At 44.2% G+C, this 19,650-nt stretch overlaps 6 protein-coding genes and 1 pseudogene across 7 annotated transcripts; 4 read left to right on the forward strand and 3 right to left on the reverse strand.

The window, feature by feature from the left end:
• Positions 1-397: 397 nt before the first annotated feature.
• Positions 398-7,284, reverse strand: LOC135351473 (NFU1 iron-sulfur cluster scaffold homolog, mitochondrial-like; annotated as a pseudogene).
• On the forward strand, positions 7,268-10,192 carry LOC135351459 (uncharacterized). Its single transcript, XM_064550458.1, has 6 exons — positions 7,268-7,409; positions 7,465-7,495; positions 7,550-7,599; positions 8,878-9,609; positions 9,840-9,931; positions 9,991-10,192. The coding sequence occupies exons 1-6, from the start codon at positions 7,292-7,294 to the stop codon at positions 10,111-10,113; spliced, it is 1,146 nt and encodes a 381-aa protein (XP_064406528.1). The 5' UTR covers positions 7,268-7,291; the 3' UTR covers positions 10,114-10,192.
• An 88-nt stretch (positions 10,193-10,280) lies between these two features.
• LOC135351464 (heterogeneous nuclear ribonucleoprotein D-like-B) lies at positions 10,281-12,117 on the forward strand. The gene is made up of 10 exons (XM_064550463.1): positions 10,281-10,487; positions 10,542-10,600; positions 10,753-10,793; positions 10,887-10,971; positions 11,023-11,146; positions 11,205-11,300; positions 11,351-11,485; positions 11,533-11,692; positions 11,743-11,814; positions 11,879-12,117. The coding sequence occupies exons 1-10, from the start codon at positions 10,377-10,379 to the stop codon at positions 11,974-11,976; spliced, it is 981 nt and encodes a 326-aa protein (XP_064406533.1). The 5' UTR covers positions 10,281-10,376; the 3' UTR covers positions 11,977-12,117.
• Positions 12,118-12,303: 186 nt separating this feature from the next.
• On the reverse strand, positions 12,304-13,841 carry LOC135351467 (nuclear distribution protein nudE-like 1). Its single transcript, XM_064550465.1, has 8 exons — positions 13,681-13,841; positions 13,454-13,607; positions 13,225-13,373; positions 13,122-13,167; positions 12,980-13,070; positions 12,686-12,930; positions 12,550-12,632; positions 12,304-12,499 (listed from the first exon to the last, which is right to left on the reverse strand). Exons 1-8 carry the CDS (start codon positions 13,785-13,787, stop codon positions 12,442-12,444), a joined length of 933 nt encoding a protein of 310 aa, XP_064406535.1. The 5' UTR covers positions 13,788-13,841; the 3' UTR covers positions 12,304-12,441.
• A 42-nt stretch (positions 13,842-13,883) lies between these two features.
• Positions 13,884-16,709, forward strand: LOC135351452 (bifunctional apoptosis regulator-like). 2 transcript variants are annotated; one of them, XM_064550449.1, is made up of 8 exons: positions 13,885-14,305; positions 14,566-14,743; positions 14,791-14,949; positions 15,014-15,166; positions 15,215-15,349; positions 15,396-15,607; positions 15,654-16,145; positions 16,206-16,709. In XM_064550449.1, exons 1-7 carry the CDS (start codon positions 13,944-13,946, stop codon positions 15,838-15,840), a joined length of 1,386 nt encoding a protein of 461 aa, XP_064406519.1. In that variant the 5' UTR covers positions 13,885-13,943; the 3' UTR covers positions 15,841-16,145; positions 16,206-16,709. The 2 variants fall into 2 exon arrangements, with proteins under 2 accessions (XP_064406518.1, XP_064406519.1); XM_064550448.1 differs by having other exon boundaries at positions 13,884-14,305; positions 15,014-15,349.
• Positions 15,973-18,817, forward strand: LOC135351389 (uncharacterized). The gene is made up of 11 exons (XM_064550374.1): positions 15,973-16,145; positions 16,206-16,482; positions 16,894-17,244; positions 17,298-17,429; positions 17,481-17,554; positions 17,602-17,784; positions 17,833-17,949; positions 18,219-18,312; positions 18,365-18,459; positions 18,513-18,625; positions 18,677-18,817. The coding sequence occupies exons 1-11, from the start codon at positions 15,973-15,975 to the stop codon at positions 18,760-18,762; spliced, it is 1,695 nt and encodes a 564-aa protein (XP_064406444.1). The 3' UTR covers positions 18,763-18,817.
• Positions 18,808-19,644, reverse strand: LOC135351479 (protein BUD31 homolog). The gene is made up of 5 exons (XM_064550477.1): positions 19,482-19,644; positions 19,367-19,424; positions 19,255-19,319; positions 19,046-19,212; positions 18,808-18,934 (listed from the first exon to the last, which is right to left on the reverse strand). The coding sequence occupies exons 1-5, from the start codon at positions 19,573-19,575 to the stop codon at positions 18,884-18,886; spliced, it is 435 nt and encodes a 144-aa protein (XP_064406547.1). The 5' UTR covers positions 19,576-19,644; the 3' UTR covers positions 18,808-18,883.
• Between the last annotated feature and the right edge of the window lie 6 nt (positions 19,645-19,650).

A 19,650-nucleotide genomic window follows, 5' to 3' on the forward strand; every position in this document is an offset into this window, starting at 1 on the left:
AACCTAGATACAAAGATAATCCATGCACACAAGCTCAAAGCTATTTAATAATAATATTAACACACAGTAACTTACCCACTGGAATAGGTAGCACTCTCTCCTCCTGTTCAAGTGGCAGGATGATGGAGTGGTTGGTTGGTCCATTGTATGGTGGTACTCCCTCCGTTGCAGAGAGAGGGATAGAGTAGCCATCATGCTGCCATACACGTACACAGCTACAAGCATATTTAAAGCGCAGCACTCATAGTAAGTGGGCGGGGCTATTCTTTGGGACAAAGGGCGACTCATTCATGAGACTACTATATCATATGCAGGCATGCATGTGGGACAAAGGACGACTCATTCATGAGACTACTATCATGCAGGCATGCATGATTCCACTATAATTAATGATTAATTAATGGCAAAATTATTTTTATTATATTAATGGCAAAAATGCAGTTAGGTGTCTATTATTGTGTGTCAGTCTCTTAGTTGTCCTGCGAGTGTCCATAATTATTCAATCCATGGGCAAGGGAGGGCAGCAAATTGTATCATGATCGTAATAAAAAGGCGTATTACATGGTATAGTAGAGTCTGTCCCGGGTGGTGTGCTGTCCTAGCTGGTAGTAGGTAGGTCTTGTAGTGTTGGTTAGTTGGTGATGCTGGCTCTTAGTAGAACTTGCTGCTCCCTCCGACTAGGTGTGGGGATAAAGACACGGATGATGTGTGTACTGTACACAAAAACACAGCATGTACGACACAATGCATGGGTGGAGGTGTGGTCAAGAGGGTTACCATGTATGGGGGTGTGACCACATATCAGTACAGTGAGTGGGGGTGTGGCCCCATATATACAGGATGTGCAGGTACAATGTGTGGATAGAGGTGTGGTCTGCACTGATAATAATGAAGTGATTCCATATGACCAGGTGAAAAACATAAAACAACCAAACCGACAATAATACTAGACTATAGAATGAACTAATTAAGAATAAGCTTAGCCTGCGTAAGCAAGTTGAAGGAAGAAGCTGAGCAGAACAGAAACCGATCCAAACAGTGGCATACATTAATTTAGTGTAATAATTATACAGAATAACTTCTCCTGCATTGGTCCATCAGAGCAGTGGAGCCATCATCAGATCATTGCCACCATGGGAGTCCTCTCTATACAAACTTACAACACACTTCATGTAATATAAATGGAAGAAACTCCCACGCACCATGCAAAGCTATGGTTTACTGGCATTGAAATATGAACAACTATACAACATTTCTCGAGGGCTCAAATAACGAACTTTTACGCTACACAGTAGTAGAGGTCAATGCATAAGTGGAGTTAACTACCTAATGCTGGTACAATAATAAAATACAACTTCTTAAGCCAAGAGTAGAAGAAATGTTTTAAACTGGCTAGTCAATTGCATCTGACCCAAAACAGAGAGTACCGTACAATAATTATTAGACTATACCTTGTGTGGCCGACTCCCTCTGTTTAGAGTAGCCTTTCCTGTCAGAAAATAACATACACTGCCTGCAGATTGAGTGATGAAGAAAGGGGAGCTCAAGATGCTACTCTACAGTCAATTACTGATAATGTTGCGAAATGTACAAGCAAAAGAATATTCGTACATGATACAGTAACTGGACCTTTGGTGTCTATTATTGTGTGTCAGTCTCTTAGTTGTCCTGCGAGTGTCCATAATCATTCAATCCATGGGTGAGGGAGGGCAGCAAATTGTATCATGATCGTAATACAAAGGCGTATTAAGTCCCGGGTGGTGTGCTGTCCTAGCTGGTAGTAGGTAGGTCTTGTAGTGTGTTGGTTAGTTGGTGATGCTGGCTCTTAGTAGAACTTGCTGCTCCCTCCGACTAGGTGTGGGGATAAAGACACGGATGATGTGTGTACTGTACATAAAAACACAGCATGTACGACACAATGCATGGGTTGGGGTGTGGTCAAGAGGGTTACCATGTATGGGGGTGTGACCACAAATCAGTACAGTGAGTGGGGGTGTGGCCCCATATATACAGGATGTGCAGGTACAATGTGTGGATAGAGGTGTGGTCTGCACTGTATAAAAATTAATGAAGTGATTCCGTATGACCAGGTGAAAAACATAAAACAACCAAACCGACAATATACTAGACTATAGAATGAACTAAGAATGAACTAAGAATAAGCTTAGCCTGCATAAGCAAGTTGGAGGAAGAAGCTGAGCAGAACAGAAACCGATCCAAACAGTGGCATACATTAATTTAGTGTAATAATCATACAGAATAACTTCTCCTGCATTGGTCCATCAGAGCAGTGGAGCCATCATCAGACCATGGGTCTGTACAAACTTACAACACACTTCACACTTCATGTAATAAAAATAGAAGACACTCCCACGCACCATGCAAAGCTATGGTTTCCTGGCATTGAAATGAGAACAACTATACAGCATTTCTCGAGGGCTCAAATAATGAACTTTCCCGCTACACAGTAGTAGAGGTCAATGCATAAGTGGAGTTAACTACCTAATGCTGGTACAATAATAAAATACAATTTCTTAAGCCAAGAGTAGAAGAAATGTTTTAAACTGGCTAGTGATTGAAGGCAATTGCATCTGACCCTAAGTACCGTACAATAATTATTAGACTATACCTTGTGTGGCCGACTCCCTCTGTTTAGAGTAGCCTTTCCTGTCAGAAAATCACATACACTGCCTGCATTGAGTGATGAAGAAAGGGGAGCTACTCTACAGTCAATTACTGATAATGTTACGAAATGTACAAGCAACAGAATATTCGTACATGATACAGTAACTGGCCCTTTGGTGTCTATTATTGTGTGTCAGTCTCGTCCATAATTATTCAATCCATGGGCGAGGGAGGGCAGCAAATTGTATCATGATCGTAATACAAAGGCGTATTACATGGTATAGTAGAGTCTGTCCCGGGTGGTGTGCTGTCCTAGCTGGTAGTAGGTAGGTCTTGTAGTGTGTTGGTTAGTTGGTGATGCTGGCTCTTAGTAGAACTTGCTGTCCCTCCGACTAGGTGTGGGGACAAAGACACGGATGATGTGTGTACTGTACACAAAAACACAGCATGTACGACACAATGCATGGGTTGGGGTGTGGTCAAGAGGGTTACCATGTATGGGGGTGTGACCACATATCAGTACAGTGAGTGGGGGTGTGGCCCCATACAGGATGTGCAGGTACAATGTGTGGATAGAGGTGTGGTCTGCACTGTATAAAAATTAATGAAGTGATTCCGTATGACCAGGTGAAAAACATAAAACAACCAAACCGACAATATACTAGACTATAGAATGAACTAAGAATGAACTAAGAATAAGCTTAGCCTGCGTAAGCAAGTTGGAGGAAGAAGCTGAGCAGAACAGAAACCGATCCAAACAGTGGCATACATTAATTTAGTGTAATAATTATACAGAATAACTTCTCCTGCATTGGTCCATCAGAGCAGTGGAGCCATCATCAGATCATTGCCACCATGGGAGTCCTCTCTGTACAATGAGTCCTCTCTGTACAACTTACAACACACTTCACACTTCATGTAATAAAAATGGAAGACACTCCCACGCACCATGCAAAGCTATGGTTTCCTGGCATTGAAATGTGAACAACTATACAACATTTCTCGAGGGCTCAAATAATAAACTTTCCCGCTACACAGTAGTAGAGGTCAATGCATAAGTGGAGTTAACTACCTAATGCTGGTACAATAATAAAATACAATTTCTTAAGCCAAGAGTAGAAGAAATGTTTTAAACTGGCTAGTGATTCAAGGCAATTGCATCTGACCCAAAACAGAGAAGGTACCGTACAATAATTATTAGACTATACCTTGTGTGGCCGACTCCCTCTGTTTAGAGTAGCCTTTCCTGTCAGAAAATCACATACACTGCCTGCAGATTGAGTGATGAAGAAAGGGGAGCTCAAGATGCTACTCTAGAGTCAATTACTGATAATGCTACGAAATGTACAAGCAACAGAATATTCGTACATGATACAGTAACTGGCCCTTTGGTGTCTATTATTGTGTGTCAGTCTCTTAGTTGTCCTGCGAGTGTCCATAATTATTCAATCCATGGGCAAGGGAGGGCAGTAAATTGTATCACATGGTATAGTAGAGTCTGTCCCAGGTGGTGTGCTGTCCTAGCTGGTAGTAGGTAAGTCTTGTAGTGTGTTGGCTAGTGGGTGATGCTGGCTCTTAGTAGAACTTGCTGCTCCCTCCGACTAGGTGTGGGGATAAAGACACGGATGATGTGTGTACTGTACACAAAAACACAGCATGTACGACACAATGCATGGGTGGAGGTGTGGTCAAGAGGGTTACCATGTATAGGGGTGTGACCACATATCAGTACAGTGAGTGGGGGTGTGGCCCCATATATACAGGATGTGCAGGTACAATGTGTGGATAGAGGTGTGGTCTGCACTGTATAAAAATTAATGAAGTGATTCCGTATGACCAGGTGAAAAACATAAAACAACCAAACCGACAATATACTAGACTATAGAATGAACTAAGAATGAACTAAGAATAAGCTTAGCCTGCGTAAGCAAGTTGGAGGAAGAAGCTGAGCAGAACAGAAACCGATCCAAACAGTGGCATACATTAATTTAGTGTAATAATTATACAGAATAACTTCTCCTGCATTGGTCCATCAGAGCAGTGGAGCCATCATCAGATCATTGCCACCATGGGAGTCCTCTCTGTACAAACTTACAACACACTTCACACTTCATGTAATATAAATGGAAGACACTCCCACGCACCATGCAAAGCTATGGTTTCCTGGCATTGAAATGTGAACAACTATACAACATTTCTCGGGGGCTCAAATAACAAACTTTCCCGCTACACAGTAGTAGAGGTCAATGCTGGTACATACAATTCTTAAGCCCAGAGTAGAAGAAATGTTTTAACTGGCTAGTGATTCAAGGCAATTGCATCTGACCCAAAACAGAGAAGATCATCTAAGTACCGTACAATAATTATTAGACTATACCTTTTGTGGCCGACTCCCTCTGTTTAGAGTAGCCTTTCCTGTCAGAAAATTACATACACTGCCTGCAGATTGAGTGATGAAGGGGAGCTCAAGATGTTACTCTACAGTCAATTACTGATAATGCTACGAAATGTACAAGCAACAGAATATTCATACATGATACAGTAACTGGCCCTTTGTCTCTCAGAGGTGGGTCCACTCCACTCCATCCCCCGCCTACTCAGATTCTATGTTGCACCAACCATACACCCATATAAATTCAGTACCCTATTAAAATATGGAATACAGCAGATAATTGTATAGTGATGTATTATATAATCCTGTGCTCATTAAAGGGGCTGAATACCAGAGGAAGTAACAGATAGTACACTACATCACTATGCATGGGACAATACATAATTATTATACTGACCCTTTCCTGTCGTATCTTGTAGTGCTCTTATATATACGTACGTCAGCAGCCATTCAGTGATAAAAATTAAGAGTGGGGCGTCCCCCATAAAAGATGAAATGACAATAAAATTATGAGAGTGATTGAATGCTGAATCCTGTGCTGTGCAGCGTTGAGTAGTTATCTGTGAGTAAGACATGAGAGAACAATATAAGGACAGAGCTACTTTGGCTGTCACTATTAATATCACCTTGCTAGCTATAGGGTACAGTATAGCACTCACCAAAAGATGACCGACGTACAAGGAGACAGCCGGCACTGCCACAGGTACACATGTGCAGGTACACCTCGTCTTGCTCTCTCTTTGTCTCGTGGCTGCAAATGACATGTGCTCTAGCTATCATGACATGCGCGACAACTATATTTTGCATGAAGTACATGTAGGCAGCCATAGCAGTTCCCTATTACCTTAGAATTGTTTAACCAAGTGACATCATAGATAATAGAGCATGCATGATGACACAAATACTATTAAGGCATTCAGCTCTGTGCAGCTACTGCCATCATAATTATAATGTCAACAGGTTCAATTTTTCTCTGCTTTTTGTAGTCACGAATAAGGTGGGCAATCTGGGAGGCCTGCACAGTACACATGCACGCACACAGTCATGTGCATAAAAATAACAGCAAGTACATTATATGATCGAGCTATTTAGTGGTGTCCAATTTGTGTTCCATTTGTTCAAAGACTGCTTCACTTAGATTATCTTCTTCATCCAATACCTGCAAGCATAGTGATGGTCAGCCACACCACAGAGTGTGTTATGATTACCTGTTCCACTTCCCTCACTTCTGGTACGTAGAACTGAAGCATGTTCTGTACACCCATCTTGAGTGTAACTACAGAGCTAGGACAGCTGGTACACGCACCCTGCATACACACACACACACATAACACCGTAGCAACTGGTAGACACAAAATCACCTGTAATTTAAGTTTGACAACACCATCTTGGAATCCCTTGTATACAATATCTCCCCCATCTGTACTGTGGGTCTAATCCTGGTGTTGAGCAACTCTTTGATCATGGCCACCGTCTCATTGTCCTCCTCTCCGTCTAGTAGATACAGGGGGTCATGACACACACACAGGGGGGTCATTATGCACACACACACAGGGGGGGGGGGGTCGTGTTGTGTGTACCTAGTTGTTCAAGTTGGTTCTCATCTTCTTCACTCACAACGGGCACACCAGATGCAAAGAAGTCCATAATGGTAGCAAACACTTCAGGCTTAAGGACTTGCCACTCAACTCCATCATCAACCTGAATGGTTGTGAGGTATGTAGACACACACGGCTATGTTAACATGTAGATCTAGACACATACCTTGGTGATAGTGACAAAGTCACTGCCCAGGAAGATAGCTTTAACCCCATGGATCCTGAATAATTGTCGGGCAAGCGGAGAGCTGTTAGCAGTGGCTGGTGTGGGGAAGTCCCTAGTATTACCACCACCTAACACAGACACACCAGGAACAAACTTCATACTGTTAGGGTTTGGAGTCGACTGCACTTGCACAAACATCCCACGAGTCCACACATGGACACCTGTATGTACACCACACATTGACACCTATGTACATATGTACGGTAGGAGGTAGGCTGATACACGACACCTGTACTTGTATGTGTAGGTCAGGTACAAGGAACATAATTATAGCTAGCTATTCATACCATGTCTTGGCAGTCTCCAGAGTCCACTCATCAGAGACATAGCTAGCTAGCTAGCTTAGGGTTTTAATTCGGGTTGTACAACTGCTTGGGGAGGGCGTGGCTAGACTACTTGTTTACAACAACCTTGAACCTCTGATTGAGCTGCGCTGCATAATGATCAAGCATGGATATGGATGTGCTCAAGGAAGTGTTTAGTGGAGAATCAGAGAGTACTAGTACAATAGACACCATGATCCATACTCGCACTGACGACAAGAGCTTGCATGCTCAAGACAATATAGGTGACAGGAATAATAATGTACAAATGTGTTTATAATCATTAATTTGTATTTATAGGGGGGACCTCACAGACAGCTGATCATGAAAGGTTCAGATTGACTTAAAAAGGTTATGTTGACTGAGGCAGTTTCATTCTCTGCAGGCCTGAGCTACTGAGGTCTCTACCTGGTCTGTCACTGTCGTCCCATTCTGGTGAGCGTGTGTGTGTGTGTGTGTACAGTAACACCCCCCCTCTTGTGTGTGTGTGTGTGTAGACCCCCCCTCCTGTGTGTGTGTGTGTGTGTGTGTGTGTGTGTGTGTGTGTGTGTGTGTGTGTGTGTGTGTGTGTGTGTGTGTGTGTCAGGGCTCGCGCTAAAAATATTAGCATGACCGGCGAAATGTCAGTCCAATTAATGTTTTGATCCGACAAAATGTAATTTTGCTCTGACATGTAATCAACACATGTAATCAACATATTATATATAAAGTTGGCCATACTATTTATAATTTCTATTAAAAATTAGGCACACGGTCGTTAATTAGTTCTTGATCTTGTGCATGAGGCTGGCAGTATGATCTTCGAAGTCTATTTTGGGCCTGCTTTTGACAAATATCTTGGGCTATAGCCCAGGTCCATGGTCCTTTCCCGAAAATAAGAAATTAAGTTGGACACTCGAGTATTCCATGAGCCATCAATAAACTCGTTCAAGTTTCTTAGGCCTGATACGTAGCTTATCATGAAACTTTGTAGAGAGAGATCCACCAGCCAAAGTGAGAGAACAAACTAAGAATTAACTTCAGATAGTTCGCTTACTCTCAGCTAGCTATAACTACATTCAATGTACAGCCATGAGGCAATTTGTAATTCTTGGTAATTTTCACTGATCCATTTATCCACACTTCTTGTTCTGAGCTACTAGAGCTCCGACAAGGACGTGCTAAAATAGCTAACCTACTCTGGCTAGCTCTACATGTATGCTCCGACAAAATGTCTGACTAACACGTGGAATGATCTGTCACGTGCATATAATGACCGGATTTTGTCAGGTGTCAGACTGTTATTTCGAGCCCTGGTGGTGTGTGTGTGTGTGTGTGTGTGTGTGTGTGTGTGTGTGTGTGTGTGTGTGTGTGTGTGTGTGTGTGTGTGTGTGTGTGTGTGTGTGTGTGTGTGTGTGTGTGTGTGTGTGTGTGTGTGTGTGTGTGTGTGTGTGTGTGTGTGTGTGTGTGTGTGTGTGTGTGTGTGTGTGTGTGTGTGTGTGTGTGTGTGTGTGTGTGTGTGTGTGTGTGTGTGTGTGTGTGTGTGTGTGTGTGTGTGTGTGTGTGTGTGTGTGTGTGTGTGTGTGTGTGTGTGTGTGTGTGTGTGTGTGTGTGTGTGTGTGTGTGTAGACCCCCCCTCCTGTGTGTGTGTGTGTGTGTGTGTGTGTGTGTGGGTGTAGACCCCCCTCCTGTGTGTGTGTGTGTGTGTGTGTAGACCCCCTTCCCCCTGTATAGGTGCAGAGCTGGACAGTGTTCCAGAGGAGATGCCAATGTACTTGCTTGAAGATGATGAAGGAAATGATGAGGAGATTATACGATTATTGGACCCTCCCGCACTCCCCTCTCCAAGTAGACCTCAACCCACCGTCTCCCTTGTCTTCCCGTGGACTAGCTTGGGCCTCAACGTGACTCCCATTCAAGTCATTCCCAGTTCTCCTCCTAACAGGAAGAAACGTCATGGTGGAGGGTGGCCAAAGGGAAAGAGTCGCAAGAGTGGAGTAGCCCCTCCCCCTAAACCACCCTCTTCTGGCTACGGACTGTTCTTGTCAGAGCACATGGCTGGACAAAAGATAAAGAGTTCGGGATCAATGTCGCAAGTGTCTAAACAGTTAGGTCGCCTTTGGTCAGCCTTAAGTCAACAAGACAAGGAAGTGTACAATGACAGATCGTCTACTGAGAGAACTCGCTACTTGTCAGAGTTAAGAAGATACCTCCTAACTACCAGTGGAGTAACTGTGGAAGATGTGGACAGAATCTTGTCTCAAACACTTGCTATTGAGAACAATGACTCTCTGTTGTTATGTGATCTCTGCAAACTGACTTTTACCTCTCTACATAATAAGCGATGCCATTACTCCGGCCGCCTTCACACGGCAGCACTTGTTGAGACCTTGCAACCACAACCCTCTAGTGGAAGAAATGAGACAATGGTTTCCAGAGTGTCTTCAGAGGCTGTCAAGTGCAGTGGTGAGCTCGTGTGTGTGTGCTCTGTGTGTGTGGGTGTTGATTAGCCCCCATACATGCAGCCGTGTGTGTGTGTGTGCTCTGTGTGTGTGGGTGTTGATTAGCTCCCATACATGCAGCCGTGTGTGTGTGCTCTGTGTGTGGGTGTAGATTAGCCCCCATAAATGCAGTGGTGAGCTCGTGTGTGTGTGTGCTCTGTGTGTGTGGGTGTTGATTAGCCCCCATACATGCAGCCGTGTCTACACAGACTAAGGAAGCCATGAGAGGCTACACTTCACTCTTACAATGTAATGCTTCCCTTGCTCAGACTCTGACAGAACAAGAGGTAATCGTGAAATGAGGATGGCAAGATTATCATGTGTTGTTTCTCCTCCCTATATATAGTATCTGTACACTGAGGCTAGTGCCGTGTTGAGCTCACTAGAGGACCAATGGACTCTATTGTGGGGACAACTCCAAGCTCTCATGACTCTACACACACAGCAATCTGTCAATGTGTTGCATTAGATTATTTATTGATTTGTGGTTTGTTGATCTTGAGTGCTGTTTTTTTATTGCGGGGTTAGATCGAGACATTGTTAACATCTATTGTGCGGCTAATTATAGAGACTAATTACTGTAGTTGCAAAGATCTTCTTCTTTGTCTTTCTTGCCTCCAGTTTTGACAAGTAGCTGAAGATCACGTGATCCCACCCACCATCTGCATGCTGCATTTAATAATAATTAGAGTGATCACATCTCCAGCTAGCTAGCTCCTGCTACAAGTCAGTATGTCTGAAGAGACTGCAGTGACAGTCATTCAAACAGAGAATGGGGGACCTGAAGACACACAAGAGTTGATGGACCAGCAACAGCCTCCGCTAGTAGAAGACACACACCCTGTAAGCTTTAATATAATATACACCACCTTCCATTTATATCTACACATGTTGCAGGAAGTTGCCAGCGACGAAGCTTCTGTCCAAGAGCAGAGTATAGAGGGGACAGACAGCAGGTGAGCAGCATAGCTAGCTAGTACTACATGTGTGTAGTATGGGATATTGTCTCAGCACTGAATCAAGTTCGTAGGTTAAGCCAAGGTGTTGTGTGTAGGCCTCTAAATATCTCATCATCTGTTCTCTCCCTTCAATTTTTGCTCTGCAATAGAAAGCTGTTTGTTGGAGGCCTCAGTCGCAAGTCTTCGTCCGGTTAGTAGGCCTAGGGTAGGAACACGTGTACAGTGCCACCCACCGCTTGTGTACATGTGGCCAGCATTGAGTGTATACATTTTCCCTCTGCAGAATCTCTGACTACCTACTTCAGCCAGTTTGGAGAGGTGGAAGATGTTGACCTCAAAAAGGATGCTTATGATCCCACCATGCACAGGTAAGTAGTTGTGTGGGTGTGTAATCTCTCTCTCTCATGCTCAGAAACTAGAGGGTTCTGTTTTGTCATTATGAAGACAAGAGAGTCTGCGTTAAAGATTCTGGACAAGTCAGATCACTTTATTGATGATAAGACAGTGGAGTGTAAGCAGGCTCTACCACACGAAGATTATCAGGTACCCACATCTTAACTCACACGAAGTCTCTAACTGTGCTCACTGTGATTCAATGCAGGCAAAGAAAAACAGAACTAAAAAAGTGTTTGTAGGAGGAGTGCCAACTGACATGGAAAAGAACACCATTGATGAGTACTTTGCACAGTTTGGAGAGGTGGGTACCATTCATCGGTCACTACACTCACTCGACGTTCCTCTACACAGATTGAAGAGGTCGCTGTAGTTACTGACAAAGACAATCCGCAAAAAAGACGAGGTTTTGTGTTTGTAACCTTCAAAGAATTTGAGAGTGTAGATCAGTGCACTAAAAAGTCTTTTCACAGCATTGATAACAGCCAGGCAAGTTTAACTTTATAGTGAGGTGCTAGTGTTTATTGTGTGTGTAGGTTGAGGTCAAGAGAGCGACACCACGAGAGGATAGTGGTCCCTTCAGAGGAGGTGGTCGTGGGATGAGAGGGACACCACGTGGTAGAGGTGGGTGGCAGCCATACGGTGGAGCTTATGGAGGATACAGTGAAGAGTATTATGGAGGAGGAGGAGGAGGAGGTAAGAACACACACACCCTTGCCAGTCCTCTCATTCCCTCTTCTCTGTAGACTATTATCATGGTGACTACAGTGGTAGAGGTTATGGCTATGGTGGAGGAAGCTATGGTGGAGGAAGAGGAGGTAAGTACTCTTGTATGTGTGTGTGTGAATGTGTGTGTGTGACTGTGACTGTGTGCGTGTGCAGGATATGGAGGAGCCTCACGTTATGGTCCAATGAAAGGAAGCTATGGACCTGGAGGAGGGGGAGGAGGACCAAGAGGCTATCATCCTTATGGACGCTAATATCATTCTATTGTGTTAAAAAACCTTATTACATTATAATTTTTCACTCAATGCATATTGTGTGTAAATCGTTTAATAAGAAGATATGTAACTAATGGTAGTACAGGCTACTCATTAATCAATAGGTTTATGTACGTTAAATTTTTATTATTATTTATTACATAGGTTTTGAGGGAATGCTTCAGAGAGTAAAGTTACTCATGCGGATAATTCAATTACTGCTGTACTGTGCTGTGAGTAACTTTACACTGAGAAAACCTCTGGAGCGTGGACTTAATTATAATTATACAAATTCGCTAAAATTAGTACCATTTATAATTATGCAGCTTTAATTATATCGAGGGGTTTGATAATCAATACCGGTATATTGACATGTCTTTGTTAAAATGGTACATAGGTTACAAGCAGGCAATGATAATAAAGGCTAGCAGGCACAGACAGAGAGCTGATGAGTGCCCTCCTAGACTACACAGTTATTTTGGTCAGATTAGGAGGCTCTTTCACCAAGTGCATACGCTTGGCCCTACAGAGGAATGTATGACACACACACAATCATAAGATATGTACACTAACTTTGACCCTTCTACTGGACTGCCGACTCTGCGCTCCTTGGGGGATATGTGGGTCCTACACAGGGCAAGCCTCGACTCCAATGCCTACACACACACATTGGCATAGCTGTGCACGTGTATACACACACACCACTCACCCCAACCTTCCGCAGTAGATCTCCAACCATGTTCAGAGCTGATATTCTTGTGGATGGAGTGAAGTTTTGTGATCCCACAAAGGTGGTGTGAAGTGGAGTGCCTTCTGGTGATGGATTGGCCTTGATAAGAGGAGACTCTCTGATTGTTGTGGGGACAGTGTGTGTGGCAGTTACAGAGGGGAGGGGAGTAGAGCCAGACGTTGGTGTACGCTTCTTGTTCTCTCTGCTCATCTCAGCATGAAGGTCTGTGCACATACACTCAACACACAATCAATAGCGTGTGTACTAACTCACCTCTGACCTCATCCTTGAGCCTCTGACACATCTCTCCAAGTCGCGCCTTTTCATCCAACTCGTTCTCTAGGATGGCATTTCTCTCAAAAGCCTGTACAAGCAATCACGTACCACAACACACGCCAACATACTATGTGCTTACCTGATTCAGTTTCTTCTCAAAGTCTTCCAGAGATGACATTGTTGACCTAGAGCAGTGAGTTTAGTCAACAGCAGGGTAAGGGTTTGTGTATGGTAGTCTGTACCTCTTTCCTCTCTCCAAGTCATCGTTGGCCTGCTCTAACTGTCTCACATAAGTCTGTAGTGTCTCCTTGAGGGCAGTCAGTTCAGAGCGCTCCTCTTGTAGTGTGGACAGAGACACATAAGTCTCACTTTGGTTCACATCTAGTTTGCTCTGAACATAACAAATCAGTTAATGAATGGCTGGCTATACAATACACCCACACACACACACACATGCCCACACACACACACCTTGAGTGAGTCATTCTCCTCCTCTAGTCTGGCCACACGAGAGAGGAGGTCTTTGTTGTTGCCCTCTGCCTGCTCTAACTGGGCCTCCAGCTCTGCCTCCAGCTCTCGACTGCTCTCTTGGTAGTCATCGAATTCACCCCTCACCTCCTCCAAACTATTACACAAAAGAACAGTTAATACTCAAGTCAACACAGCCTAGCCGCCTAAGCCAAGGGGTAGGTCATCACCTGGCCTTATACTCGAGGGCTCTTCTCTTCCAATAGTCCAACTCATCTTGTACCTCACCAAAAGATGGCTCGCCCTCTCCTGTGTGTGTACTTGTACTCGAACTCATCTTCTTCTTGCCTAGTTTCCTTTAATTAGACGCCTAAAGTGATTTCAATATTTTTTCTCTCCTATATGGAAATGGGCGTGGCCACAACTGGCCTTATTTAGAATGCGCTCTATTTAGAAACAATACAGCTACACCCAATAAAATTTATGTGAGGAGATGTCGGAAACGTATTATAATGAGTCTAGTTATCCTAGCGAGGCAGAGGAAGGGACTGGTTTGGATCTTAGCGAGGCAGAGGAAAGGACTGGCTTGGATCTTAGCGAGGCAGAGAAAGGGACAGGTTTTGATCTTAGCGAGGCAGAGGAAGGGACTGGCTTGGATATGGCGAGTGAAGTAGCGTGTTGCGTGTGTTCCCTCACCCTACTGGACCCAATGACCTTAAGCTGTGGGCATAGCTTCTGTCGACACTGTCTGGCTAGACTCTGGCATAGTAAATCACGAGTGTCTGTGTCAAATCTCCTCTGTCCTTCCTGCAGACAGCCCTGGGCTGGGATGCCAGCTATCAACATTCAGCTGAGGTAGGTATTCCACCAGTGGATAGTTGCGTATTTACCAAAAGAGTTCCCAAATCATTGATTAAACGGAGAAGGGGATTGATACTACACCCATAACTTAATGCAATGCCAACAATTTTTAGTCAAATGATGTGTTTAAATCCAAAATTTTGTTGGGGCCCGTCGGCTATGGACAATGGGCTATACAATAGTCAAATTTGTAAATACTTTTCTCTCTCAAATTTGAAAGTCAAGCTTTGCACCATCGTGTATGCTGCACACAGGAACATTGTGGAGGGTGTGTACGGAGACACCTTGAGCCAACGTAGGGAAGCCATCAGTAGTGAAGATGCTGCTCTTATTAGAAGTTTCTCTAAAGCTGCTGTGCGTAGGCCAGTAGACAACAGACCCTACTTCATGATAGGAGGACTGCTATTATTAGGAGCTCTCTGTATTGTTCTGGTGAGAGACCTACCATTCTTTAACTTGATGTTCATTGTTGTTTGCAGGTGTTATTGAGTGCTGTGTTTGTGTGGGTCATGTCAGGACCTACTGGAGAGTTTATGAGGAAGCCAGTGAATCATTGGACCAGTCGTGATGTGTTGTCCTGGGTGGAGGGTTTAGGGGAATGGACACTACCTAACATCACAGGACTTTTCCAAGTACAGGTGTGACCCCCCCCCCCCCCACACACACACACACACACACACACACACACACACACCACTGCAGGCCCTGACTGGACCTCAGTTGCTGCTAGTGGATAATGAAGCACTGGAGGGCTTTGGTATAGACCAGCCTTTCAGGCGCCAGACAATCTTACAGGCAGTGAGGTCTCTACAAGCGCAGCAGTTCAGCTCTCCACTTGACTTCTATCAATTCAAGGTAAGGCTCTTTTATGGTGCATGTTTCACCACGTCACATGCGTTGCAGGCTGCACATAGAAAGACAACTCTCCTGGTGGCTTTGTTTTATGGAAGCTACCCAAGGCTTACTCTAATCTATTCCTACCTGTTTGAATACTACAATATCTACCTTCCTCTGGGACAAGTACAGTTCTCATCAGCCGTGAGTTGCTTGCCCCTGTTGTATTATAACACTCTCTCCCTCACAGGATGAACTGAGCAGATTACAGAATATTGTACTGACTGTGTTGTTGTGGCTGTTGCCTCATCTGGGAGTTGGTGTATTGGCCTTTAACTGGCTTTACCAACATCCATGGATTGTGACCCCAACTCTGGTTCATTGTACTCATGCCACTATGATACAAGCACTCTCTCTGCTCAGAACACCGTGGAGACGTGTACTTACTCTCAACTACATACAGTGAGTACCCTCTGAGCTGTTACTGTCATTCCCTCCCTCTCTCCAGACTACACAGTGTTGAGGCTGTGTGGGAGGCTGTGAGGTTCACTGTGTACGTCAGCAGCTACTCTCTCCTCTGGCATGCTGTCCCACACTTCATCTGTGACTTGCTCTTTTATCTCGCATTGTGGCAAACTATAACTATTCGTTTAATCATTCCTTTTGTCAAATATGTGTACAAATTGTTTGCTTGAAGATTAAGTATAAAATAAATGTTGCAGTATGATTGTTAGCTGGCCACAAAAAAATGTGGGGGGAGTGGCTCAATCCTGCATGCGATATTTAATATCGGGTGCAGTGAGTTGTCCAGAGCTAGCTAGCTAGAGATGTCTGTCATGATGAGATCACTGTTGTTTGCCTGTTTCTTGTGTGCAGTGCTTGGTCTCCCTACACTCCGTAATAAACGTCATGAAGAAGGTGCTGTCTTTAAGAAGTACAATCCTCAAGCTCCACAGGAAGGGAGATGGTGCAATGAAACCATCACAATCAACACAACACAGTAAGTATTGTAATGCTGTAGCTTGTGTGCTAGTACTAACCTGTTCCTATTATTATACAGACGAACATGGAATGAGATTACACGCCAGATTGACGTGGTGACTGTACAAGTGACTCAAGTTACCCCCAACTGCTGTGAAGGCTTCATTGGTGATGACTGTGAGATACAGCATGTCTCTACGAAGGAGCAGTCTTGTGGAGGCATGACATGTCCTGATCATCCGGATGCATCTTGTGTCATTGTTAGACACTGTGGCAAAAGTTTAGAGTTGTTTCTCGATCAAAACGGTCTAATCATTAAGGATTGTGTTCCTGAGAACATTTGTTTGGGAGCTTGTGTAAAGGATCCGTGCAAAGATCTGAGTTGTTCTGAGTATCCTGAAGCTCTATGCTTTACTTCCTGCAACTGTGAACCATTGTGGGTCATACCCAGCAATCGCAAGAGAGTGCAGTGCAGCCATTCTGATTCCTTAAAGAAGAGGGACACTACTGACTCTTGCATGTAGTGCATGTGTATAGCTAGCTTATTATTGTGTTGACTTGATTTGGTGGTTTTGCTAATACATATGTGGTAGATGTGTGGGGGCGGATACAATTGCATGTCAGTTTTAGTTATGGATCATGATCATGAGAGACTCAAGGTATTGGTTATTGTAGCATGATTATAAAAGGTACAAATTAGGTACTTCTCAGGTTGCCCACTTAGTAATTGGTGTGTCTCTCTTAGTGGCTCCAATTACACATGAGAGGTTGCATTGCAACCACTGCAGGTGGCACTGGATATAAAGAAAGCTGAGCTACAAACATTATCAGAAAAATTGGCCAAAGCAGAAGCCGTTAAATCCCGTTCCCCGCTGGTAACTGCAGGAAGTCTAGTCCGCTCCTCACTGAGCTCTGAGGAGCCAATATGGGTGAAGGGGTTGCATTACCCTGCTCAGTATGTGGTTAGGCACACAAGAAGCATGTCACAACACACAACACACAAAGAAATTGTCGAATTTGACCTTCCAGAGCCGCTAACAAGAAATGTGGAAACATTGAAAGCTACCAAAACATGTGAGGGAAAAACTACTACATTGAAACTGGCCAGTGCTGTCAAGGTGAGTTATCTATTCAGCAATAGTGAGTCGACTATAATTCTTGTTGATTACAGATGATAGGAGGTGGAGAGTTCGTAGCTCTACTGCATTGTGGAGACATGTTGGCTGTGGTACTCAGGTCCTCTTTCATACTGTGTAGTCAGGCAGACAGACTCCAGATTGAATGGCAGCAACAATGTCACCAGGTATAAAGTTGTTCTGTGAGAATGATGATGTTAAATCATCTTCATTGTTAGGATGGTGTGTTGTGTGGTGCACTGAGTGTGGGTGGTGGGTGGACACTACTAACACTAGCAGCAGAGTCAGTGAGGTGAGACACTAGTGCTTCATACTGTCTGGGTGTCATCACCACCACAGGGCATACCTCTACTCTGATAGTGTAACCCACACTCTGGACCACAATCTTATTAGTGGATACAGCCTGTCTGCACACTCTTTTAGTTGTGTGTGCTGTTGGTATGTCTCTACAACCTTTAGAGTGGCTGCCCTCACACAATCCTCTAACCTGCTCACCTGGACTCTCCAGTTATCAGACAAGCAGTAGGTACACTTCATACCTCTTACCCTGTTCCTAATATCTCTCTATAGATGGACAATGGAGCTATTGTCTCAGACTGAGCTGAGTGGTGGTACTACACACTCATTGGTACATGTGCAGGGCTCCCAGTTACTAGCCCTTCTCACTGACACTACACTCTACCTAATGTGAGTCCTCTAACATGTACATGTACCCTAATGCCAACTCTAACATGTACCCTAATGCCAACTCTAACATGTACCCTAATGCCAACTCTCACATGTACCCTAATGCCAACTCTAACATGTACCCTAATGCCAACTCTCACATGTACCCTAATGCCAACTCTAACATGTACCCTAATGCCAACTCTCACATGTACCCTAATGCAACTCTACCTAATGCCAACTCTAACATGTACCCTAATGCCAACTCTAACGCTAACTCTACACTGCAGGCAAGGAGAGCATATTAAGGAGAAGCATTCACTGACTTGCTCAGCTGTTGGGTCTCCAAGTGATGTGAGGATTGTGTGGGCTTGTATGGAGGAGGTAAAGTGATTGCTGCTTGAGCAGTCAGACTAACTGATTATGTGCATATTAGGGCCAAGTGTTGTGTGTCTTGTGTGGTGAGGGGCTCTGGTCAGTGGTACTGCTAGGCCAGGCACTAAGAGAGCTCTTCACTCAACATATGGATGGGTGAGCACACAATATTAATATTATAATAAAGCCCCGGCCATTGTATTATGCAGGGTTAGGTCAATACATGTCAGAGGCCACCAGCTAATGATTGCCCAAACTGACTGCAGTGTAAGCGTCTTTAGACTGGATAGAGAACTATTCAGAGCCACTGTCCCAGATATAGGTAATGGTTAATCTCTACCAAAGAGATGGTGTTTGATTAAAGTTGTTGCAGGGCGCTGTGTGTGTGAGTGGACTGATAATGGACACCTTCTGGCACTCACCACTTCACGATTATTGTGTGACTTCATAGAACCATAAAACCAAGATATATGTGTGGGTGTGTGTTGTGTTGTGCTCATCCAATCACTTTTATGTGCAATAATATTGACAGAGGAAATGTTACAAGGGCAGAAATGAAATAACAAGTTCTAATGAGTTCTTATCCAGAGCACCCTCTGCAACCACAGTGAACACACTCTACAATCTTGCCCTGCACACAAGAAGAAAGAGAGAGTCAACACACAGTACACACAGGGGGGGGGGGGGGAGGGGGCACAAGAGAGAATGAACACACATCTAGTTGCTAGGGGGGGAGGCTTACTGATTCCAGTTTACTCTTGGGCACACGACAGACGCAGTTAGTGCCAAAGTTGGTGTCCCTTGGTTGAATACATCGAAGACAGCAAAGATTCTCATAACCAACCTTCTTCCACTTGGCTATCAAGTTAGCATCAGCATAACTCTCTCGTAGACAGAACTCATACAGCTCTGTGTATAAGAGTTACATATGTACAGAGGATTATAGCGAACCTTTACTGATGGCCTTCCTCTTGTAATATAACTCGTACACATAACGGGACTTCTGGTGGTGGATCCTGAAGCGTTGACATGGCAACGGTAGGTTATATATAGACACACTCACTTGAATATTGGCCACAACGCCTCCACCTTTCTCTTGCCCTCATGACTCTCCACTTCAGCTGTAAAGGGGGTGTGGTCATAACATGGGATACGGTAAAGGCTATCTAATGGCGCACCTTCCCTCATCTTCTGGTCCAGCTCATCTAGGGTCGGCTCTATCAACTCCCAACCGTCTGGAGGACGTTTGCGACTTCTTCTGACTTTAGGCATCTTGTAATCGTATTATTGTGACCTTTGACCTGTACTTGCTAACTTAGGAGTGTTACAATAGAGTAAAGACGGGCC

The sequence above is a fragment of the Halichondria panicea genome, chromosome 17 (assembly GCF_963675165.1).
Source record: "Halichondria panicea chromosome 17, odHalPani1.1, whole genome shotgun sequence".
Taxonomy (NCBI): Eukaryota; Metazoa; Porifera; class Demospongiae; order Suberitida; family Halichondriidae; genus Halichondria; species Halichondria panicea.

What these genes read in the sequence shown, in the direction of transcription:
- LOC135351467 (XM_064550465.1), bottom strand. Translation starts at nt 13,787, where the DNA reads ATGAGTTCGAGTACAAGTACACACACAGGAGAGGGCGAGCCATCTTTT. An exon ending in GCTCAAGGATGAGGTCAGAG is followed by an intron (nt 12,931 to 12,979) that starts GTGAGTTAGTAC and finishes GTATGTGCACAG; the next exon opens with ACCTTCATGCTGAGATGAGC. An exon ending in AGTCCAGTAGAAGGGTCAAA is followed by an intron (nt 12,500 to 12,549) that starts GTTAGTGTACAT and finishes ATTCCTCTGTAG; the next exon opens with GGCCAAGCGTATGCACTTGG.
- LOC135351479 (XM_064550477.1), bottom strand. Translation starts at nt 19,575, where the DNA reads ATGCCTAAAGTCAGAAGAAGTCGCAAACGTCCTCCAGACGGTTGGGAG. An exon ending in GAGGAAGGCCATCAGTAAAG is followed by an intron (nt 19,213 to 19,254) that starts GTTCGCTATAAT and finishes TCTTATACACAG; the next exon opens with AGCTGTATGAGTTCTGTCTA. An exon ending in CCAAGAGTAAACTGGAATCA is followed by an intron (nt 18,935 to 19,045) that starts GTAAGCCTCCCC and finishes TCTTGTGTGCAG; the next exon opens with GGCAAGATTGTAGAGTGTGT.
- LOC135351464 (XM_064550463.1), top strand. Translation starts at nt 10,377, where the DNA reads ATGTCTGAAGAGACTGCAGTGACAGTCATTCAAACAGAGAATGGGGGA. An exon ending in CAGTCGCAAGTCTTCGTCCG is followed by an intron (nt 10,794 to 10,886) that starts GTTAGTAGGCCT and finishes TTCCCTCTGCAG; the next exon opens with AATCTCTGACTACCTACTTC. An exon ending in ACTTTGCACAGTTTGGAGAG is followed by an intron (nt 11,301 to 11,350) that starts GTGGGTACCATT and finishes TCCTCTACACAG; the next exon opens with ATTGAAGAGGTCGCTGTAGT.
- LOC135351389 (XM_064550374.1), top strand. Translation starts at nt 15,973, where the DNA reads ATGTCTGTCATGATGAGATCACTGTTGTTTGCCTGTTTCTTGTGTGCA. An exon ending in GGCAGCAACAATGTCACCAG is followed by an intron (nt 17,430 to 17,480) that starts GTATAAAGTTGT and finishes CTTCATTGTTAG; the next exon opens with GATGGTGTGTTGTGTGGTGC. An exon ending in TGTGGGCTTGTATGGAGGAG is followed by an intron (nt 18,313 to 18,364) that starts GTAAAGTGATTG and finishes TGTGCATATTAG; the next exon opens with GGCCAAGTGTTGTGTGTCTT.
- LOC135351452 (XM_064550448.1), top strand. Translation starts at nt 13,944, where the DNA reads ATGTCGGAAACGTATTATAATGAGTCTAGTTATCCTAGCGAGGCAGAG. An exon ending in GAGCTCTCTGTATTGTTCTG is followed by an intron (nt 14,744 to 14,790) that starts GTGAGAGACCTA and finishes TGTTGTTTGCAG; the next exon opens with GTGTTATTGAGTGCTGTGTT. An exon ending in AAGTACAGTTCTCATCAGCC is followed by an intron (nt 15,350 to 15,395) that starts GTGAGTTGCTTG and finishes TCTCCCTCACAG; the next exon opens with GATGAACTGAGCAGATTACA.
- LOC135351459 (XM_064550458.1), top strand. Translation starts at nt 7,292, where the DNA reads ATGGATATGGATGTGCTCAAGGAAGTGTTTAGTGGAGAATCAGAGAGT. An exon ending in CAGACAGCTGATCATGAAAG is followed by an intron (nt 7,496 to 7,549) that starts GTTCAGATTGAC and finishes CATTCTCTGCAG; the next exon opens with GCCTGAGCTACTGAGGTCTC. An exon ending in AGAGGCTGTCAAGTGCAGTG is followed by an intron (nt 9,610 to 9,839) that starts GTGAGCTCGTGT and finishes CCATACATGCAG; the next exon opens with CCGTGTCTACACAGACTAAG.